We start from the raw sequence: 20,769 nt of genomic DNA, 5'->3' as shown, positions 1-20,769 counted from the left end.
GTTTGCACATTCACTAACAAGGACCATGCCACAACAAATGTCAGTTACAAATGTAATTATGGGAAGTATTGGATGTCAGGCAGTGATGAATGTAAGTGGAAGGGTTGAAGAAGGGTGAGGGGTGACATCTGTCAAGCTGGAGGTCGTTCTTAAGTCACGGCAATGGGAGACTCATGTTGGGGGTTCTGTCTCAGGCGTGTTTCTGCTCAACCTAAAGAAGAACCACCAGACAACACCTAGGATTAGACTAAAGTACGCATCAGATTGAATAGAAATAGATAAGTGGAGACATGAAAAGAGAAGATGTACGGAAGGAGACATATGGTAATGAAAAGGATGACTGGATGAAGGGATTTAGGGAGGAAAGGATGAGGAATTGTATAGATCTAGGGAGGAAGATAAAAGAGGTAGAAGGGCTGTAGTGAGGGAGGGATGAATGTGATGTAGGGTTGAAGGGATGAGGGGATGAAGGGTCAATGGGATTTAAACAGGAAGGGATGACAGCATGTAGGGGGAAGGTCTAAATAGGGAGGGATGAAAGGATGTAGGGATAAATAGTTGAAGGGATGAAAGGCTAAATGGATGCAGGGTCAATGGGATATAAGGAGGAAGGGATTAGAGCAGGGGTTTTCAAAGTGTGGGAAGGTGAGCCTCCCCTCAGAGAACATAAGAACAGCCGCGCCCCCCTCCCAATTATTATTGCTATCATTATTATTGTTGTTGTTGTTGTCGCTATAATGCAGGGGTGTTATTATCCAGTGGAATGCCCTTACCTAATGGCCTAGTCAAATCAAAGTGGTTAATTCTTTTTGGCTGGGCAGTGTAGTTTTACACACCGTCTTATTTGACTTTCTCAGGACCTAAAACAGTTTTTTGGGGCAGACCCCCACACAGAAAAGGTCATCATCTTAACAGTTTTGTATGGTCATCGAGTCATCCGTGAGCAGAGCATCAAGTTGCAAGTATGTCTATTACAGCTGAATGCGGCGATTACCATCTTGTTCAGCAAAACGCCTCACAAACTTTTTAAGATCTAAAGCTTTAGTGCATTTTAATTCAACGCTGAGTACAGCCAAACTTGACAGTCTCTTCTCTGTCATTGTAGACTGCAAATACCTCATTCCTTCCGTCTACTTGGGTCTGAATGCTTCTCGTTTTGCGCCGTCCCGTTCAAATGAAATTTGGCTACAATTCTTGTAATGGTACTATACAAATATAAAGCTTATTACTAATATTATTATTATTATTATTATTATTATTATTATTATTATAAATGACCTATATGTCTAACTATATTTAAAATGAGTTACCATTTAGAGAAGTGATTCTATTTGTATGCCAATATTTTCCTATGGTAAAGTTTTCGTTTTGCAGTTTTATTTTGATAGTAATAAGATCGGGACACTTATTTTGAAGAAACATTTACCGGTTAAATCGGTTTACCCAGCGCCATATAGATAGAAGAGTTACGACACCGGAAGTCCAAAAACGGTTATCGTCACGTGGTTCATGTAGACGAGGATCGTTCCCCGGAAGTTCATGGCGGGCAATGTGAATGCATTGATAACAGGAGATAGAACTACGATGTTTGGTAATTATTAGTGAATAAAGGTTTTGATTTGCAATATGTATACAACAAATCGATATGTGTATGTATTTACATCAATATGTTTTCAAAAATAAAATAGAATTTGCTAATATTAAGTGATAATATTAGGATTAGTGTGAACAACTAGTTTACATGTTACTAACAGTGCCTTGGTTAAAGAGCCTGTTGCTGTTTATTTATAGCTTTGAATTCTTTAAAACCAATATTATCTTCTTAAACTTGTATGGTAGTCAGGAGCATCACTTTCTACTGTTTATTGATACATTTAGAGGGAGGGGATCTAAAGTAATGCTTTAAAATTCAGATTGGATTCATTTCTACCATTTCCTTAAATTCATGGTAGTTTCAGTAATCCCCTGGTAATTGAGGACACAAGTTATCTAAATGACTAATGTCATCTTTATGGCTTTCAGAAAGGACAGGAGACCGACAGGTGACTATCAAAGGACTAGCAGCAGCAGCATGATGATGATGTTATCCATTGCAAATACATGGAATTCAATAAATATTGAATAGCATATCATGCAGTTTGTCGGTGCCTTTTCCTCCGTGTTGTCCTGGTTTGCTGTGCTGCCTCCTAGTCGCCACCATGGTTTGTTGTGCTGCCTCCTAGTCGCCACCATGGTTTGTTGTGCTGCCTCCTAGTCGCCACCATGGTTTGCTGTGCTGCCTGGAGATGCTCAAATCGCTCAGAGAAAGGAGTACGAATGTACGGCTTCCCCACTGACACAGAGTGGAGGAAAAAATGGCTGGCTCAAGTCAGCAAGAACAATTTCACGACCAACAGCAAAAACATATGTGATGTCATTATATACAAACACTGCATTTGCACTTTTTCACAAAACGAAAACCACACCATTGGGAAAGCTTAATGTTTTGTTTAATACAAAAAAACAGGGAACGGCTTGAAAAACACAGAGTTGAGACTCAGGGTGCAGGGTGAGGGTCTCAGTGCAGGTATTCAGGCTCCATTGAATCCCCCTCTGGTTCTTGTGCTGAGAGAGGGAGTAACAGCAGGAGAAAGGGTTATACACACCTATATAGCACACCTGTTGCCTTGGGGAGATAAGGTGTGGCCTTTGTTCCCAACTGAAGTTATGGAACTTTATTATTTGTGAGTTTAACAAAGTATGACACATGGCATCAGTAACAGATGTGATATGAATTTCTATAAAGTTGTCTCACATTCTTGGTCATATTGTATATACAGTATGTAATGAGTATAACATGTCCAGTAAGTATAACGTGTTTCCTAATACTGTGTATTCAACCACTATGGAATATGTATGTGGGCAGACAAAACTGAGCTGTGTGTGAAGTAACCTCAAGTCACTCTGCAGGCACATTTTGATGCAGACCAGTTTGTCAAGACAAAAAAGGGCAAGACTAGGCTGAGAGCAGAGGCTATACCCACCATCTTCGTGCATCGCCCTGTGGTCAAAAAGAGAAGGGCCCCTGCACCACGATTCACACCGGGAACTGTATCTACAAAGCCCATAGCTCATGATCACAGCTGTAGGAGCCAATTAACTGTGGGTATAAAGGTAGGAACCCATGTGTGTTGGGGAGAGGTTCCGCCGGAAGGCCCATACCGTTTTTGAACACACACACAAGGAGCACACACGGAACACACACACAAGGAGCACACACACGGAGAACACACAAGGAGCACACAAACACGGGATTACAAGCAAAGCAAAGGTATTGTGTAAACGGTAATATCGTGTGGTGAATATGGAAAGAAGCAAGTAAATGGAAACCAGTAAAATGGAAATAAATGGACTGTTTCAAACTGGAAACTTAGTTTCTGACCTTTATTCGGCAGCAAACTTGTGTGCGTCAATTACACCCACCAAGCGGATCCTCAGAGGCTTAAAGCGTTGGCTTAGCCTCTACAACAGCTATAGTGTGAAAGGTGACACAGGTATAATAAGTATGAACTCTTAGTAACAAAAGTAATATTTCTTATTTTTAAGTGGTATAATATTTTAAATGTTCGAAAATGTACAGTGCCATGTCTTCTACTTACATTAGTCTCAAAGATTGAGGGAAGAAGGGAAGGGATCACTGCCCTCAACCTGCCAGCACCCAGCCAGAGGAGCGCAAACAACAAAAACAAGCAAGGTGTCCCGTCATGTACCTGGAAGTTTGGGTTGGCAAAATGGAGTAAGAGAGGGACTTGAAAAACCTTGGTGGCTCTCTACTCATGTTGTTACAGTTGTCTTGGTTACAGCTCTCAAGTTTTTTTTTGTTGCCATTTCCACATGTTTAGAAAATATGAAATAAAAAATTGAAGTGAAATCAACCTCTTCTCTGGAGAACAAACTAGGATTTATCTGTCTTGTGAGTTTGCAGTCTTGCAGTTTTGCTCCTCCACCTGTAACATCACTGCCCCTCCACCTGCCATACAGTAGGTTACTAACAAGATTACTTATATAATACAGTGATATAATACATGTTTAGTATGCTTACTTATATAAAACAGTAGTATTAAACTTACCTTGTGTTTTCACTCTCACTTAAGTCCCTCTCCCTTTGCCATCAATCCAAAATCAGCTGGGCTGCAACATTATACAGACAGGTAATAATCAACATAATCACAAGGACACAATATGGCTCTGCTAAAAACACTCACTCTTACACGCACCAAAGTTATATTTATCTAATATTTAACTCCCTCCACCCCCGCATACAATCCCGTTTAGAAGCCCCTCTTCTCTAATTTAACAACGTTGGACGAAATGACATTAAGAGAACGGAATTTACAATTAAAAGGCTGTTCAACGTGTGTTGCTAACTTGATTCGGTATCCTAGCTTAATCTGTTATCTGTAAACGTTCCCTAAATCTACTAATTTAGGGATAATCCACTGACATCCTTTAATACACATGTTAATTTGAATCAGATGTACTGATAATTTCCGCAATATAAATCTTTAAACTTCTTCTTACCTTTAAAAGTCCGTCACGAACGGTCTATTATGCTGCAACTCTACAGCTCTGCTAGCCTTGGCGCTAACTTCCGGGGAATGATTGAGAGGCTCCACGCTCCGCCATTGCTGTAAAAAAGTGGTCCATTGGAGTGAACGGAGATGACGTAACTCTCAGTCTATATGGCGCTGGACCTGACTAATCACAGGTTGGCAGGGGCATGACGTGAGCCTTGTCTGATTGGTCAATCCCTCCCTTTTTTTACTAAGGGAAGCCAATTTCGGCTGGCCTCCTCTCGCAACAGTGAGTGCAATCTACTGTTTCACCATAACATCTAGAGGGGCGCTGTTTCACTCTTTGTAAAATACTCAATGAGAATGTGGGAGAGACAGGCCGGCAGCAACACACAACAAAGAATTTCCGAAACTAAACGAAGTGTTTTTATTTAATTATTAAAATTATAACTACGATCCGAAAAAACAGGGGAAGCCTGGCTTCCCTTGGCCTCCAGGAGAAAACGCCACTGGTGCTTTCGTGTTATCGGCTGAATCTTTATTTATTGATTAGATCACGTTACTCTGATGATGGTGTTCAAGACAGCCTATATGTCTGAACTCGATCCTTAGAGTTCCTTAGAGTAATGTGTTACGGAGCCTTCTCTTCAATATTGTTTCCACATAACGAGCATTTTCCGCTGCTCTTTTCCAATGTGGAAGCAGAATGTGTGAAAGCATACAGCACGACGCGGGGTGTGTCTCTAGACATCTTTAGACTGGGATAGCGGGGCCCAGTACGTGAACTTGCCTCGCAGGTGCACACGCCAGGATAGAGGACATCAGACTCCAGAAAAAATTGCTCGAGTCCAAGTCCGAGCGTCAATGTACAAGTCGAGTCCGAGTCATCGTTGGGGGGAAAATTCACGAGTCTGAGTCCAAGTCATCGTACGCGAGAATTCACAAGTCCGAGTCCAAGTCATCGTGCGCGAGAATTCATGAGTCCAAGTCTGAGTCGCGTCAATCAGTGCGCTAGTCCGAGTCGAGTCCGAGTCGAGTTACGAGTCACGAAAATCGGCACTCAAGTCCGACTCGAGTCCGTGTCCAGGACTCGATAATAGACAAACAAGGGCCATATTTGGTGACCAGGTAAAAGAAGATTAGCAGGTGAATAGTGGTGTGGATAAGGCGGTGCCCTGCTCCCAGACCTAGGTTAACTGATTGGTGTGTTTGGTTACCATCCAACAGTTGCCCATATCGTCCTCATTTCACCCATTATAACTCTGTCTCTTCTGTCCCTTCTCCTGCAGGTTATGCCACCCCAAAGGCTTCCTGGATCCCCAACCGTGAAAAAGAAGGGCTGATCCCTGTCCTCCCCCAGTTTCCTGCTGTTTTGCACCCCATCTTCCCCTTCACCTTTCACCTGCTTATTCCCTTCTCCCAACCGCATTAACCCCACCAGACTCCTACACTGGTCCTGTCGCCCTTTACCTCTTGAATCGTTTGTGTAGTCATATCTTTCCCCACTAATCCTTACCATTTGCACTCCATACCATCGCAACAATCTTTTATTTTAGCCCCCTGCCCTCAAAATAGAGCTATTATTCTCCAACTGGCTGCACGCCTGGCCCCATGGCTACAGGAGGTCATGCGCAAGAGATAGATGTGTTGATCAACCTACAACAGGTAAGAATAACTTTAAGGTGTTTCTTACGTTAACCTTAAATTCAGAAGATATGAATAATTGAAACGCAAGTCAAGCAAACATACACAAAAACATCTTCAAAGGGCAAGTGGAGAGTGAAGACCTCTGCCAAGGCTATTTGAAAGATGGTGAGTGTTTTTCCTATGTGATTCGGAACTGCTCCAATATCTAATGTGTTGTGCCTTGGCCTTTGCTATGTTCTCGCATCAAGTTTCATCAGGGCATTCATTTTTCAGTAATCCTGCTGACAGACCGTGGCAGAAACACAACCTCCTTAGCAGCTCAAATTAAACCGTACAGTAATTTGGTGTCTGGCATTATGAAGTGTTACATAATCAACATCTTTTCAGTTATAACTTCATCACATCTGTAACCACCAACATTTTTAATGTCAATTTATCTTTAACCTTTAAATGTTAGATGCTAAGGCAATCCAAAAGCTCCTCCTTTTTGTTTAACACAGAGATTGTCAGTTCTGAGCTAGAAATAATCCCTAGCATTTGTCCAGCATCCCTCCAGCTGGACATTTTGGGTAGCTTGTATATTAGCAAAAAACTAAAATGGAAAGAAGGGGAAACATTTGGTTATTTTCAATGTTCATTTATTATATTTTTAAATCAATTGTAATGTTCTTGGAACATAAATTCAAGAAGAATTGAGGAATATGATTATGCTGTCAGCTAACAGCCATGCATTTGTGAGACTGGATTCTTACTGCAAGACCATTTACAATATGCAAATCCACTGAATGCAATCAAAATTATATAATTTGTCCATTTTATCTAGCAGTGTTGGTTTGCATTATAGATATAGGGAAGGGAAGTCAAGTGATGGAGGGTAAATAGATCATTTTTGGGAAGTTAGAGGTTTCATATAAAAATGTAAATGCAAATGTATATTGCTGTGGATTGGAGGAGAGTTTGACTTTGCATGAGAAAAACTACTGTAAAAAAAAGTGAAGACAGATAATTGGACATAATTGTGTAGCAGATGTCCACATTACTATGTCAGCCTGTACAATGGAGTCTCAGTGAGCCAGTAAAAGAGTCCTTTATATTAAGAGTAGGTGGCCTTTCAGTCGGGACATTAATGCTGGCAGTGTGTCTGGAAGCTTGAGATTGAGAAGTGGAGTGAGAAAAATAACTTCATAAGCCTAGTTGACCGATAGCTTTGTGCCTGTGATATTTATTCGCTGACAAATCTCTAACACCAATTTCACACCAATCAGCTGCCAATTAGCTTGTCTATTAAAGGCCAGTGAGCAAGAATGTATTTGAAGGAACAAAAGATACTGGTTGGATGTGGCGTTTCCTGTTTCCCTATTTTAGCATTTTCCCATCTGGATTTTTCGCTGTAATTGTTGTCTAACCCTCAGGCCATTGCTGCCCTTTGAACTGTTTGTGTATCCTGAATGTCAAACAACGGGCCTGCTGCAGTTCACTGTAAATGGCACTTTTATAATAATGGTGAAAGACTGTAAAAAAAAACACAGATTGAACAAAAGTAAGCTCTACCTTTGTTTTAGCATTATTCTGACATCGATCGACAATGGGAAATAGACTTTTCTAAGAAAGTGTTAAACCAACTATGCAACACATTCTCCTCCCTTCTACCAACCAATGGGTTGTTTGCAATGACTCCCAAAACAACATTTATGAGCGTTGGAGAATACCAGCATGTCATGAAACTGTCACAGTTTTTAAACATGAGTTTATCGTTGATTTGATTGATTGATTTAACTTTGTGAATTTAAACAACACTATCTGAAAAGGTAATTGTTTGAAATGAACCAAGTATGTATGTCTTTTCACTTAGGTAATGAAATAAGTGAAATACATTTTGTATGTGACATAAGTTAAATATAAGATAATTTAAGCACATAGGTCAATAAGTGGACTTGTGGCTTTACAGGGGGCATACTGGTCAGCAGAAGGAAAGTCCTCAGTCTGTTTCTTCCATGTATCCAACCTGCTCTCTTCCTTATACTTTGTTGCTGTTTATACGACATCACCTACCTTCTTGCTTTGCTTTTGTTGTAGCAATACTAAAACTAGAGGTTGACTCCTAACATTTAAGAGCATTTTATGGGATTTACTGGCATCCAGTGGTGAGATGGCAGATTGCAACCAACTGGATACTGCTTGGCTCACCAGTCCTATTGCAAGCGTTTAAAGAACCTTATTGTGGCCTTCAGCGAAGAGTAACATCATGAAGGGTCTTCTTGAAAGTCAGTTTGGCTATTTTGTTCATTGCTATTGTAGAACATGGTTGTGCAACATGGTGGACTCGATGGAAGAGGACTCACTCTCTAAATCCTGCACATGGTCCTGCAATCTGAAAACTATCTGCCTGTTTTTTTCTTTTAAAAGGACCATCTACAACTATTGCAAGTGCCACAACACAATGGATCCATGTGATGTAACTGCTAACATGCTAGCCAGCTATGCGCATGCCGTACACTCAGACCTTGCTTGTCATTTAAAAATCGAATTAGCTTGGTTGCTAAGGAGACAATCAGTTGACACGCTACTCAAGAGAAGTGTTTCTTGTGTTAATGTTTCCAAATGAAGTATAATAAGTATCATCAATAAAACAAGCGCTAACATGCCATCAAGACTGAATTGGTTCTCCACCATCTCAACAGGGATGGTGGAGAAGCAATTTTGCTCGATGGAAATTGCTTGGGTCCTGCACACCAGAATGCTTTCAAGCTGTTGTTCAAGTGAAACAGATTAGCCTGTGTTCTTATGGAGAACTACCCAGCGGCGCAGGATTCATTTCAGAAGTGGGGGGGGGGTCAAAAAGTGCGTGTGTATGTGACATACTTGCCAACTCTCCCGATTTTCGCGGGAGACTCCCGATTTCCTCCCGTGGTCATATTTCTCCCGATTTCGGACTAAATCTGATTGGTGAGTCACGACCTGTTTCATTCTAATATAACGCTCCGAATGTTACTGTTTCCACTCGGACTTCAATACAGCTACACCATTGTTTGGTTTCCATGGCAACGCATCTCTTTAGTAGTGCGCGCAACTGAAAGTCTGAGAGGGTGTTCAGCATGGGAAGGAAGATAGTCACAGAAAGCAGAACAAGAATGGACAACTCTACCCTCTGCTCACTCCTTTCCTGTACATTAAACTATACAGGTCCAGCCCACACATATGACAGCGCAGTTGCTCCATCATTCCATCTTTCCTGCTCAATACGCTCTTGTTTGACAAGCTGAATGTTGACTGGTGTTTGACTGAAGTAAGCGCACTTTTTTTGAACACAATCTCTGTGAAAAGTTCCAGTTATTAACTCCCGTATTTACAAAGCTGTCATCTCCACATTTGGATTTGACGGATATCCATCGATCTGATTGATTATTATCGGAGTAAATGATTAAAGTAGTATCGGAGGGAAAATATTTTCGTTTGGATTACTGGTCTGGGGGGAGCTCGTGTGTGTGTGTGTGTGTGTGTGTGTGTGTGTGTGTGTGTGTGTGTGTGTGTGTGTGTGTGTGTGTGTGTGTGTGTGTGTGTGTGTGTGTGTGTGTGTGTGTGTGTGTGTGTGTGTGTGTGTGTGTGTGTGTGTGGTGTGTGTGTGTGTGTGTGTGTGTGTGTGTGTGTGTGTGTGTGTGTGTGTGTGTGTGTGTGTGTGTGTGTGTGTGTGTGTGTGTGTGTGTGTGTGTGTGTGTGTGTGTGTGTGTGTGTGTGTGTGTGTGTGTGTGTGTGTGTGTGTGTGTGTGTGTGTGTGTGTGTATTTTTGCCTTTGTGTGTATTGAGTTTGTTTCCCGGGGAAACACTCACGAGAAACACCGGCTGTTGTTATGCCTGCTGTGATATAAAGTTACTCCGTTCTCCGCTTGTAATTATGCCGTTGCAAGCTTCAAAGTTGTATTTATCATCTGAATTTGCCGAAACAAGTTTAATATTCTGAAAGCCAAGACTTTGTTTATTTGAAATCAGATGAAAACAAACTGCCGTGTTATCTATGATTACTATACGCCTTACATTCATAATTTCAGCGGAGGGAGGGGTGGTGTGGAAGAGCTGTGGAAGAGCAGAGTGGCGAGTGAGAGCTGTCATCTTCCCTTTACAAGCTTCAGAAATGCCTGTAGCTAATGAGAATGAATATAACAATCAAACATAACAAAATATACACAGCTGGATCAGATGGCGTTCTTTTTAGATGCGACTTTAGAGTAGAGGGGAATTATTGAAACGGGATGTACAGTGTTCCGCGGCATCCGCTGCTGCGAACATGTGGGGCAGGGCTGTAAAGTGTGGGGGCCAATAGCCCCCTGGCATCCCTGCTTCCGGCGCCCTTGGCTCTACCGACTGAGTAGGCGTCATTATGCTCAGTGTGTGCATAGCATATTGTGGTGCTGGTTTGAACAATATAATAGGCTGAATGCTTGGCTATATAAGTGGATCCTTAGATGTCCTACCTGCAATTACGTGGGCACTTTGTACATAATCCGTAGAAAGAGACAGAACATCTTATTTTCCTAATTCACTTTTATAGCTGATCCATGTCCCTCTCAATCGATGTCCCCAACTTATTTTTTAAGGTGGTTTGGTGTGTGTGTGTAGGATATTAAAGCAAACTAAAGTGGCCCAGCTGAGTGTGGGTTGCCACAGAATCAGCTGATGTTTTTAAAGAGATCCTCTCATGGGTGATGGTGGGTTGGATTCTCGCTTGCCTGTCTTAAGATGAAGATGTGCTTTATTTGAAACGATACAGTAGGTATTGTATTTTGATGGTTAAATATTACAATTTGCATTAGAGTAATTTATATACAATAAAAAACCTTGAAGTGTGAAAATGGATAAATGTGCTGTATTGCAGCTTAGATATAGGCAACATGACTTTTACTAATAAAGCAAACATGTTAAAAATAATTGCTCATAAACATCATCTGTTCAGTGAAAGATGCTGATGTATATGTTACTTGGGATTTGTCTGGGAAGCATGCCAGCTCCTTCAGTCAAAAAAGGCTGAGATGAAGCGAGTGGGAAGCGATTTTAAGAACTGCCAAATAAAAAGAGCAGAAAGCTATTGTTAGAGCCCTATCATACTGTACTTACAAAATAAGAGATATGATTTGATAAGTGTGAAAACATATATGTCAAGAATTTGGAGACACAAAAATAAAATAATTGATTTACTCTTCATTTGAATTATGTGTTGAATGGCCGATAACCACACAAAATAATACCAAAAAGTAAAAATGACGTAAAAAGCCTTAGCTGTATGTTCTGTTGTTCCAGTCAACAGGAGTAAATAAGGGAATCGATTGATCAAGATTCTGACTGATAAGAGGAATCGATAATGGAATTGGTATACAGTACATACCATCATTGCATTTAATCCCCATACCCATCCTGACACATCTTTAGTCTTATAGATAAATCCTTAAATACGGTTTATCACTGATCACTATAAGAGCATTTGATCCTCTCAAACAAGGCAAACACAAGACCCACATACACACACACGCACACGCGCACACACACACACACACACACACACACACACACACACACACACACACACACACACACACACACACACACACACACACACACACACCATCATATGAGTCAGCAGCTGATGAATATTTCAATACTGCTCTCTGGCTCAGCATTCCATTCAATATGAAATATTGATGTGGCTTTAGAAATTGGGCTGTTCATGATAAAAGGTTGGGCAGCATGTTTTAACCCAACAGTGGCTCAGAATGATCACTCTGTCTTAATTGAAGCCTCCACTCCTCATAATTGATAAGTGGCCAAACCAGCCACAGTAATTGAGCTGTTATGCATTACATACCATTGTGTTTGATGGTAACCCACAGTGCTAACACTCACAGTAAACATAGTGAGAGGAGAGCTCTTATCCAGCATTCATTATGACAATATTAATATAATATTTGTGGCATTCAACACATCAGACTGAAAATGTATTATATCAATGTTTTGTGTACCAATTGGTTTATACATCATGTCAAGAGATCCACTCATTTAGAAGGATGAAAAGATGTCGGAGAGAGTCCCAGGTGAGGTCACCCCAAGCCATTTTGTCCAACCAATACTTAAACATTTAGTTTATTATTGAAAAAGATGAAGAAAACAAATATTATTATTACTAATAATAACAGCTAATATTCATATTTGTGGAGTAGAAACCAGTAAATGTGTTGCTTTTGTGGTTAAAATAGCTTTTAAGGATAAATACATTCTTGACATAGCTGCAATTCACTTTCTGTGGAACGACTATTCATACAAAAACAGCAAAGCAGATTTTGACAGTAGTCAATATTTTCATGTCTAATACAACTATTATATTTGCAATATAAATTGTTTGAGTTGCTTGAATAGCCCAAGGCTTGATTTAGGGGTAATGTTCCTATGTGTAACACAAACGTTAAAAGTAGACTGTAGTCATCGGGACATCACCTGTTACAAAAGTGCTGATTCTGGGTCTGGCCCTCATGTTGCCGAGCTGCTGCTGGCCACGCCCCTTTGGGGAGTCTGTCCGCATGCAAGCCGTGAGCTCTGAAGAGAAGAGTGTCTGCTCTGCCCACTCAGCTAAATGCTGCCGTGATTAAACCCCATATGTTCCAAACCACATCAAGCATTAATTCTGAAACAGTTTGGAGCTCTAACGCATTCTCTCTCATGGGTTTACCAAAAGGACAGTACCTTTTATATCCAGATTCTTTACACATACTCTCTCCAGTACAGGTTAGCTCTGAGTGTTAGCGATGCTTGCTCATTTAAACACAGACCATATTATTTCCAAAACAGGTTGTGCATTGTTTCTGATACAGCACATAGCTTGACATGTTCTTTATTCAGTGTTTATCGCGAGAACAGTTCCATTATGTGTTATATATATATATATATATATATATATATATATATATATATATATATATATATATATATATTAGGGCTGTCAAACGATTAAACATTTTTATCAGATTAAAAATTAATTAATCATGATTAATCACCATTCGAACTATGTCCAAAATATGCCATTTATGTATGTATATTGTTGTGGGAATGGAAAGATAAATGAAAGAAGGCAGATATATCCATTTAATATACAGTATCTATGTTTATTATAACATGTTTCTGCGTGTCAAAAATATCCATTTAATATACAGTATCTATGTTTATTATAAAAAATGTCTGCATGTCAAAATGAAAGACAACCCACACACATATCAATCATCAAACCGTGGGGTCTTAATTCATTATGTGTTGATTTCTATCAACGGAGGAGTACTTCAGGAAAGTCGACAGGAGGGGGGGGGGGGGTGAGGCGGCGGCTAGTGGAGTACTTCGTGACCACAGAGTGTGAACGTTGTGATCAGCTGTTTTAGCGCAGTTCTCCAGTGAAGAGGAGGAGGGGGGGAGGGAGGGAGTCTCCCTCCGCAGCCGGTTGGCTAGTTTTGGCACAATTCCGTTGTACAGAACGACGTTAACAGCAGCCCTGTCTGTGCACACGGAGACCGACTCTGTCGTCCGGTGATCTAACCGCCTTCTAGAAAAGCTTCACAAGTACGTCGGTACGCAAATGCGCTTTGTGACACAAGTGACGGTACGCATTTCAGATTACGCACATAACCTGCGTACCAGTTATGTGCACCCCTGTACTACAGCAAAAGTATTCTCCGTCGGGACTTCCTGCAACAACACCACGCCGTTATCTTGATTCTGATTGGCCAGAAGACATTATCAAAGATGTTCTATTGAGAAGACGATCACTACGTGACAACAGTTTTCAAAACCGTTTCTAGTCTTCGGTATTTCCAGACAAGTGGCTGCTGAAATCAATCTGACTAACTGCTGTCTGTGCAATTTACTCGCGCGAGTTGGCAGACTTTATTTTGCTTACTTTAACATCATTGTTCATGGTGGGGCTAAGCCATTTCTTGGTATGGGTGTAGCCTACCCCAGCCATACCCTGGCGCTGCCACTGGTGGGATGTATGGGGCGGGCCATTCTGCACATGCGTTAAATGAGTTAAATATTTTAACGCAATTAATTTAAAAAACAATGACCGCCGTTAACGCGATAATTTTGACAGCATTAATATATATATATATATAATATATGTAAACAACTTTACTCTAAGTCCCTCCCTTAGACATCCTGCTGAATACACCGAAACACAGCTGAGGGTGGGGATTCAGCTAGCGACTGTACATGGGGACGATAGGTTGGGACGTGGGTGGAACGTTGCCAGGAGTTCAATGTAGAGCCAGCCCACATTTTAGTAATGTCGTCATGACAGCAGCAAATCTGGATCAGCTCCGTTGTATCCCCGTTTTTAGAGATGTGGGTAAGGAGGAAAAGAGAGAGGGTTGTATTTTCTGAAACGTTGTGGGTCTCCTTACACACTGGGGCACTGACACATATAAGACATCAACAAGTGCATTTTACACAATAGGTGACCTTTAATGTCTACTATACTGTAATTGGACCATCATTTACAAAATCAACATCATGCTGTATTGAAAAAGTCCGGAGCAATTGAGACCATAAACTCGTCAGGTAAAAGTTTACTGAGAGATTAACCCCCCCAACAATTCACAAGGTGGCTTTAAAAACACTGTGAAGCAGAAAATAAAATTATTTCTCCTCTGTTAACTCATCTTCACCTCAAGGACATAAGGGAATGAGTCCAATCAATTTGAGGAAGTGGGCTGACGACATGGGGTTTCAACATGTACTCTCTGGTGTTTAAACCAAAGGCAGCGCTGAAAAAGACCCTGTTTGAATTAGGTTGATACACAAAGAAACAAAAACATTATTAATACTTTATTTATCCCAGGGGAAATTAGATTTTGTTAGCAACCAAACCGTGTTACCATAGCTAAATATTGTGTTTCCCTTTGCTGCTACTATAGATAACTGTATTTGAATCGTTGTTTTCATTGTCCATCCTCCTAATCTTACTGACACAGTACCTCGGCCACCTGGGCTTGGGTTGACCTCCTCCTGTGTCCCTGCACCCCCGCTGACTTCAAAGCAGACATGAAAGAGTCATTTGCACCAATAGAGCTAGTGAAAACCAAAAGCAGCTTTAGAACAAATCCCTTGACTGTAATACCTGCCACAGCTCACAGAAATATTCCCTCATGCATTACATTAGGACTATTCAATTCCTAGTCTTACAGTGAAACACAGGGATTACCAGAGCAAAGTAATGTGGGGAGGATGTTAAGAGATGTTGAAATGAAACTGGATCTCGGGAATATAGAACACCTTCAGTAAAATTGCACTGTCCGTCTAGTGAAAACAAGGCTTTTACTGCTCACTCAATTTAAAATTCTCCCTTTTGTATTCTGTCTGGCTTCATCTGCCTCGGCTTTGTGTGGATAGGTAGCTCCGATCATTAAAACGCCTCCCGTCCCTTCATCCCACTGGTAATTAGGGGGTAATGGAGCCCTGGCTCAGAGAAATCGGACAACACAGAGCCAGAGCGCTTACCTTGCCAGCACCAATCTGAAGCAGAGGGAGAGGCCTGTCCCGCTGATTTGACCTACCAGAAGCCCCAAGCGGCTCTGGAAGGACCCTCCCTCCTCTTCAGCCTCCGTCTCTAGGGCCTGTCAAGCGCATTAGCTATTTGCTGCTTAGCACTTTGTTGTATTGATTTATTGTCCTCTATACATGAAGTGAAGGATGTACAAACACTATGTGCCTGTTGTGCTGAAACAGAATTACTGGACAATACAGTTGAGGTTTTTCTATGAGAAACAAAAGCAAAAAACCGGATCGTGGCCATCTGTGTTGGGTTGTGGCACAATACGGGCACCCGTTTAGTGTTGTTCCCAAATCCACAATTGTAAACTACTTGCATGCAGTGTATTTCAAATAATGCAAACATATTGTAGAATAAGTGATGGAACTCCCCTCATTTGTTTGTTTTATATTCATCTTGATTAGTACTACTGTACCTTCAAAGCACTCTCTTTAAATAATTCACCTTTTAAAGGCGACATATTACGCTCATGTTCATATTTGTATAGTGTCTCTCCTGGGACAGGTCTCCATGCTTTAATGTTCAAAAAGCTCCTTGTTTCTCTCATACTGCCTGTGCTGCAGCACCTCTGTTCACCCTCTGTCTGAAACCAGAGCCCAGTCTGCTCTGATTGGTTAGCTGGCCGGCTCTGTTGTGATTGGTCAACCACCTAGAGATATCCCCCCCCTTAGCCTATCACATACAAGGTGTTGGAGCGCTACCAAATATAAATCAAAATGTTATATAGTGTTGTCACTATGTTACAGATGCAAACAAACAAGTTAAATGGAGCCATTTCAGTCGGGGGGAGTGTGTGGGAGAGAAACTCCCTCTGGAGGGCACACAGAGATTGTAGCCTTTGCAGACCATTTACATGCACAGAAATCTATAAACACTACAGGAAAGGGAAAAAACACAAAGCATGGTAGGGCCCCTTTAATAGACTTCACCTTTTACTCTTATAATTCTTCCTGTATTCTTGTCTTCCTTTTTTAGCTGTATTTTCTCTTTGTCTCCATCCTCCAGGTGAAGGTGGAGGTGGAAGATGATGAAGGATCAGTGGAGGAACTGGAGGAAGAGGAGGAGGAGAACTGGGAGAAAGCTCTGTCTGTGGAGCGCTTTGCAGACATCCTCAGTGACTCTGCTTCCACCAGCGGAGACAGGATGGGCCGGAACTACACCGAGAAAGACTTTGAATGTAAGCAGTGCGACCATGTACTGTGTACAAATACTATATACTCATTATACCTACAACTGCACAATAACTCATCAAGTGCTCTGTCACCCAGTGATGAGTGTTAATCCACATTACAATCAGAAAGCAAGCTACCTGCGTAAGAATGATTTTCTTCCAATATATTTGTTAGTAATATTTGCCCTCACATTTTTTATATTGTATATTTATTTTATATTTCATATTTTCTACAGATGTTTCAGCCTGTTTACATCTCATATCTCATATCCTCTGAAGATGGAGGTGATATTCTATTCATGTTCACGTTCACACAGTCTGTGATTTTTGCCGGCCGTCTTTCCTGCGACGGCAGTTTTTCTGTATTTCCTTTCTCCTGTAATATGACTTGAAATATTTAAACTCCGCACACTGAGCTCTGATTGGTCAGCAGGCGGTGCTTTCACTGAGTTGAGCTCTTAGCCTGCAACCTAACCTGGTCCGGAGCAGGTTAGCCGTACAGCATAAGTTACCATGGAGATCTAGCCTGCTAAAAAGAGAACCAGCGTCGTAGGACCGGAAACCCAGAGTTTTCCCTGAAGTTAGCCGCTAAGCGAAAATCCTGCTTCGTAGTACAGGACTCTGGTGTGGTTAAGGCAACATAACAACATACACCTCCTAGGGTTAGGCAAAGATTATGATTTGGTTTAAAATTAGTAGGCTATATGTTTGTTATGTGGTTAAGCTCATTATGTTTGAAAATGTTTTGCTCCAAAATCAAGTAAAATAATAATAAAAACAAGGTGTTCTGCTTGTAATAGCTGTAGTGAACACGTGCTGAGTCTTGATGGGATATTACATTAATTAGATCTTGTAATTAGCTTGGAAAACATATTTTGAACTATATTTACCAGAATCAGGAAATGTTGGTACAAAATAAAAATAAGATTAATACAATTTATTTCTTAGAAGAAGATGATCCATCTTTTACAAATATCACAGCAGCTTAAAAAAAATAGTTTCATCTGAGATACAACTACGATGTTTTGAAGAGTCTTGAAGATACTTAAGATGCATTGTGTAAAAACAAGACCGTATATCTCACTGCATTGTTACTTCTTAAGTTATTATGTCTTATATCAATTGTAAAGACATATTCTGACTATATATTAGACAATTATACTATACTATACAGTTCTACTTAGTTTAAGTTATGCACAAAACTATACACAACTTGACTATTGGTTTCACATGAGATGTACATTCCGGTCTCCTGGGTGTAAGTTATTTTCTTTTGTTACATCCAGACCAGCGGTTGGAGAAGTACTCAGATCTTGTACTTGAGTAAAAGAAGAAGTACCAGAGTATAGAAATACTCTGTTACAAATAAAAGCCCAGCATTCAAAATGTTACTCAAGTAAAAGTGCAAAGGTATTAGCATCAAAATATACTCAAAGTACCAAAAGTAAAAGTAGTCATTGTGCAGATTGGTTAATTTCAGAATAATATGTATGATTTTTATCAATTAGTTTTTTGTTGATTCTATTTCCCATCCTTAATCCAGATCTGCAAAGTTACTAAAGGTATTCAATATATGTAGTGGAGTAAAGGTACACCATTTACCTCTGAATTGTAGTGGAGTAGAAGAAGCAAAACATTGAAATACTCAAGCAAAGTACAAGTACCTCTACAAGTTCAGTAGACTTAACATTTACTGTGATGTATTTGTATCTGATTCTTCATTTTGACAGATCACAGACACACATTTCCCCATACGCACCACCCCTTATCCACCCACCTACCCCTGGCCCAACGTTTACGCAAGAGGGTGCACAGCATGGAAAGACGGCACAAAAAGAAACGGAAAAAAAGAAGGACCTCTCTCCCCCCCTCCGAAGAAACGCCCACCATCCAAGAGGTAGATGAGGAAGAGGCCGACTCTGAGACGGACAGACAGGCAGGGTCCGCCTCCAAAGAGAGACCGGATATCCAACCACAGGTAAAATAGGACTGAGGAACCATGTGACCTGTACAATGTAAAGTTTCTCAACTCCCCGCTTGAACTAGGTATGTCCACGCACGTTCCTCCCCTCTCACTGATCTTCCTCTTCCTCTCAGTTTAGTTTGGGGAGCCAAGATGACTTGGAGGAACCCCATCCGCCCAATACCTTCCACACAGAAAATGAAGAACATCCATTATCAAGGAAAGCCACCCCTGCTGTGATTAAGGGGGAGGTTCATAATGGAGGGATTACTGTTCTTGAACAGAAGGAGGAGGTGCATGGAGAGGAAGGAGCTCGCAACAGGTAGGCTGTTATACAATCAGGTTCTGTTTGTTCTGAACACTGTTGTCTGCACGGGCTCATGATCGCAGTAAAGGTAGTACCAAGTGGGAACCTGATCAATTAAGCTAATGCGGGAATGTCTTAAAGCTGCATTCTGTTTAATGGCCAACAGGGGCCACTCAACTTGTTGCTAATTCTAAATTGTTTAGAAGTCAATGAAAACAATGACCCGACCCGAATCGTCCTTCTTTTGAACCTGATTTTTGCTTTCCAAATGAATATCACAGTTAAAAATTGAAAAGACATACACATGAACATTGCTAACCAAGCTAGCATTTGATGGTAACTTAGCATTATGCTACTAGAGAGCAAGATATTGGATTCAGTGGAGCAGAGCTGAAGATGAATTCTAATGTAAATTCTGAATGTATACAGTAATTAGACAGTTGTTTTTTATAGCTTTTGTCGGAAGAATTTTCTAACATGATCATTTGTCAGTTTTCTGCTGCTACCGTGTTGTATACGTTGTTATATGTTCATCCAATAAGTGGCTCATTCGCAGCCCATTGGTGCTGTTCAAAAGCTATTAGCTAACTGTGTCTATCGTTCCTCTGGGGTTGGGTTAGCAGCGTACAGTAGGTTCATCAGGCCATTTCCCTGTGAACAGCTGCTAGCTGTGGCTGGAAACAATTTGATTAGAGAAATGAAACTGTGGGCCATAAAACTAAAACAATTCAGCTTGAAGATGCCAAAACGCTCCGTAGAGTTGGGTTTTAATTATCTGTTGGTTTGTTACTATGAGCACAGTAAACACCGTCTTTGAATCCATTGTTATTGGATGATATACAACTATAATTATGCAGCTTTAAAGGTTTGTTGTTAGTTTACCCTTTTATTACTCTACGTCCATTTCGCCAGGGAGTGTTTACTGGTTTCGTAAAATGAATTGCACAATACTCGGCAGTATGTTGCTATGGTTACCTGCAGTTTAATATACCTGGTGGACTGGTTTACTGTCGACTAGTTAAACTAACACACAAACGTTTGTGTTGTACCACTTTCCAAATATAGCGGCCAACTGCCAGGCATGCAATGAGCATATTGCTGGTCATATAATAGAGGACACCAGCTGGATTACAATTATTTAATTAATATTCAAATGTTTCTAAATTTGGAGCTGACCCCTTGCATCAAATGTATCTGTAACACTTTTAACCTGGACGGAGCTTCTTTGAAAACAGAATACAGCAGACAGGAAGAGTTGTTTCTGCTCTAAATTAACTTTACATTAGTATCTTGTTCAAGACATGACATAAAATCAACCCTAAGACCCATATATACAGTTCTTAAGGCTTTGGTGGTTATATGAAAGCACAGAGACTCCACCATGCCTGTGCCATGTGAGAGCGTGTTGCTGTGAGAGGGGATGACTCAGAGGGTTAGTGGAGAGAGCCCTATGGTCCTAACGCTGTGTTGTGAAGCCCTCTGCTGGTGAAGAGACCACAATGCAACCCACATACTAATAAGCATGTCAGTCAGCAGCACTGTTGCATTTAT

General features: G+C 40.8%; 1 protein-coding gene and 1 long non-coding RNA gene across 2 annotated transcripts in view; one reads left to right on the top strand and one right to left on the bottom strand.

Annotated features, from left to right (window-relative positions):
• The window catches only part of slc4a3 (solute carrier family 4 member 3), a 108,685-nt gene that overhangs the window by 13,665 nt on the left and 74,251 nt on the right, over positions 1-20,769 (top strand). The window contains exons 2-5 of the mRNA XM_034110300.2: positions 5,843-6,218; positions 16,783-16,954; positions 18,679-18,926; positions 19,046-19,233. Of these exons, the coding sequence (XP_033966191.1) occupies positions 6,165-6,218; positions 16,783-16,954; positions 18,679-18,926; positions 19,046-19,233 (662 nt within the window). The 5' untranslated portion in view covers positions 5,843-6,164. The remainder of the gene's footprint in view (positions 1-5,842; positions 6,219-16,782; positions 16,955-18,678; positions 18,927-19,045; positions 19,234-20,769) is intronic.
• Positions 2,517-3,854, bottom strand: LOC139435992 (uncharacterized). The gene is made up of 3 exons (XR_011645200.1): positions 3,639-3,854; positions 3,422-3,510; positions 2,517-2,604 (listed from the first exon to the last, which is right to left on the bottom strand). It is a non-coding gene; the product is annotated as an uncharacterized lncRNA (long non-coding RNA).

This window comes from Pseudochaenichthys georgianus, chromosome 21 (assembly GCF_902827115.2).
Source record: "Pseudochaenichthys georgianus chromosome 21, fPseGeo1.2, whole genome shotgun sequence".
In the NCBI taxonomy this organism is placed as follows: Eukaryota; Metazoa; Chordata; class Actinopteri; order Perciformes; family Channichthyidae; genus Pseudochaenichthys; species Pseudochaenichthys georgianus.
This window is presented reverse-complemented; position numbering and strand designations above follow the sequence as displayed.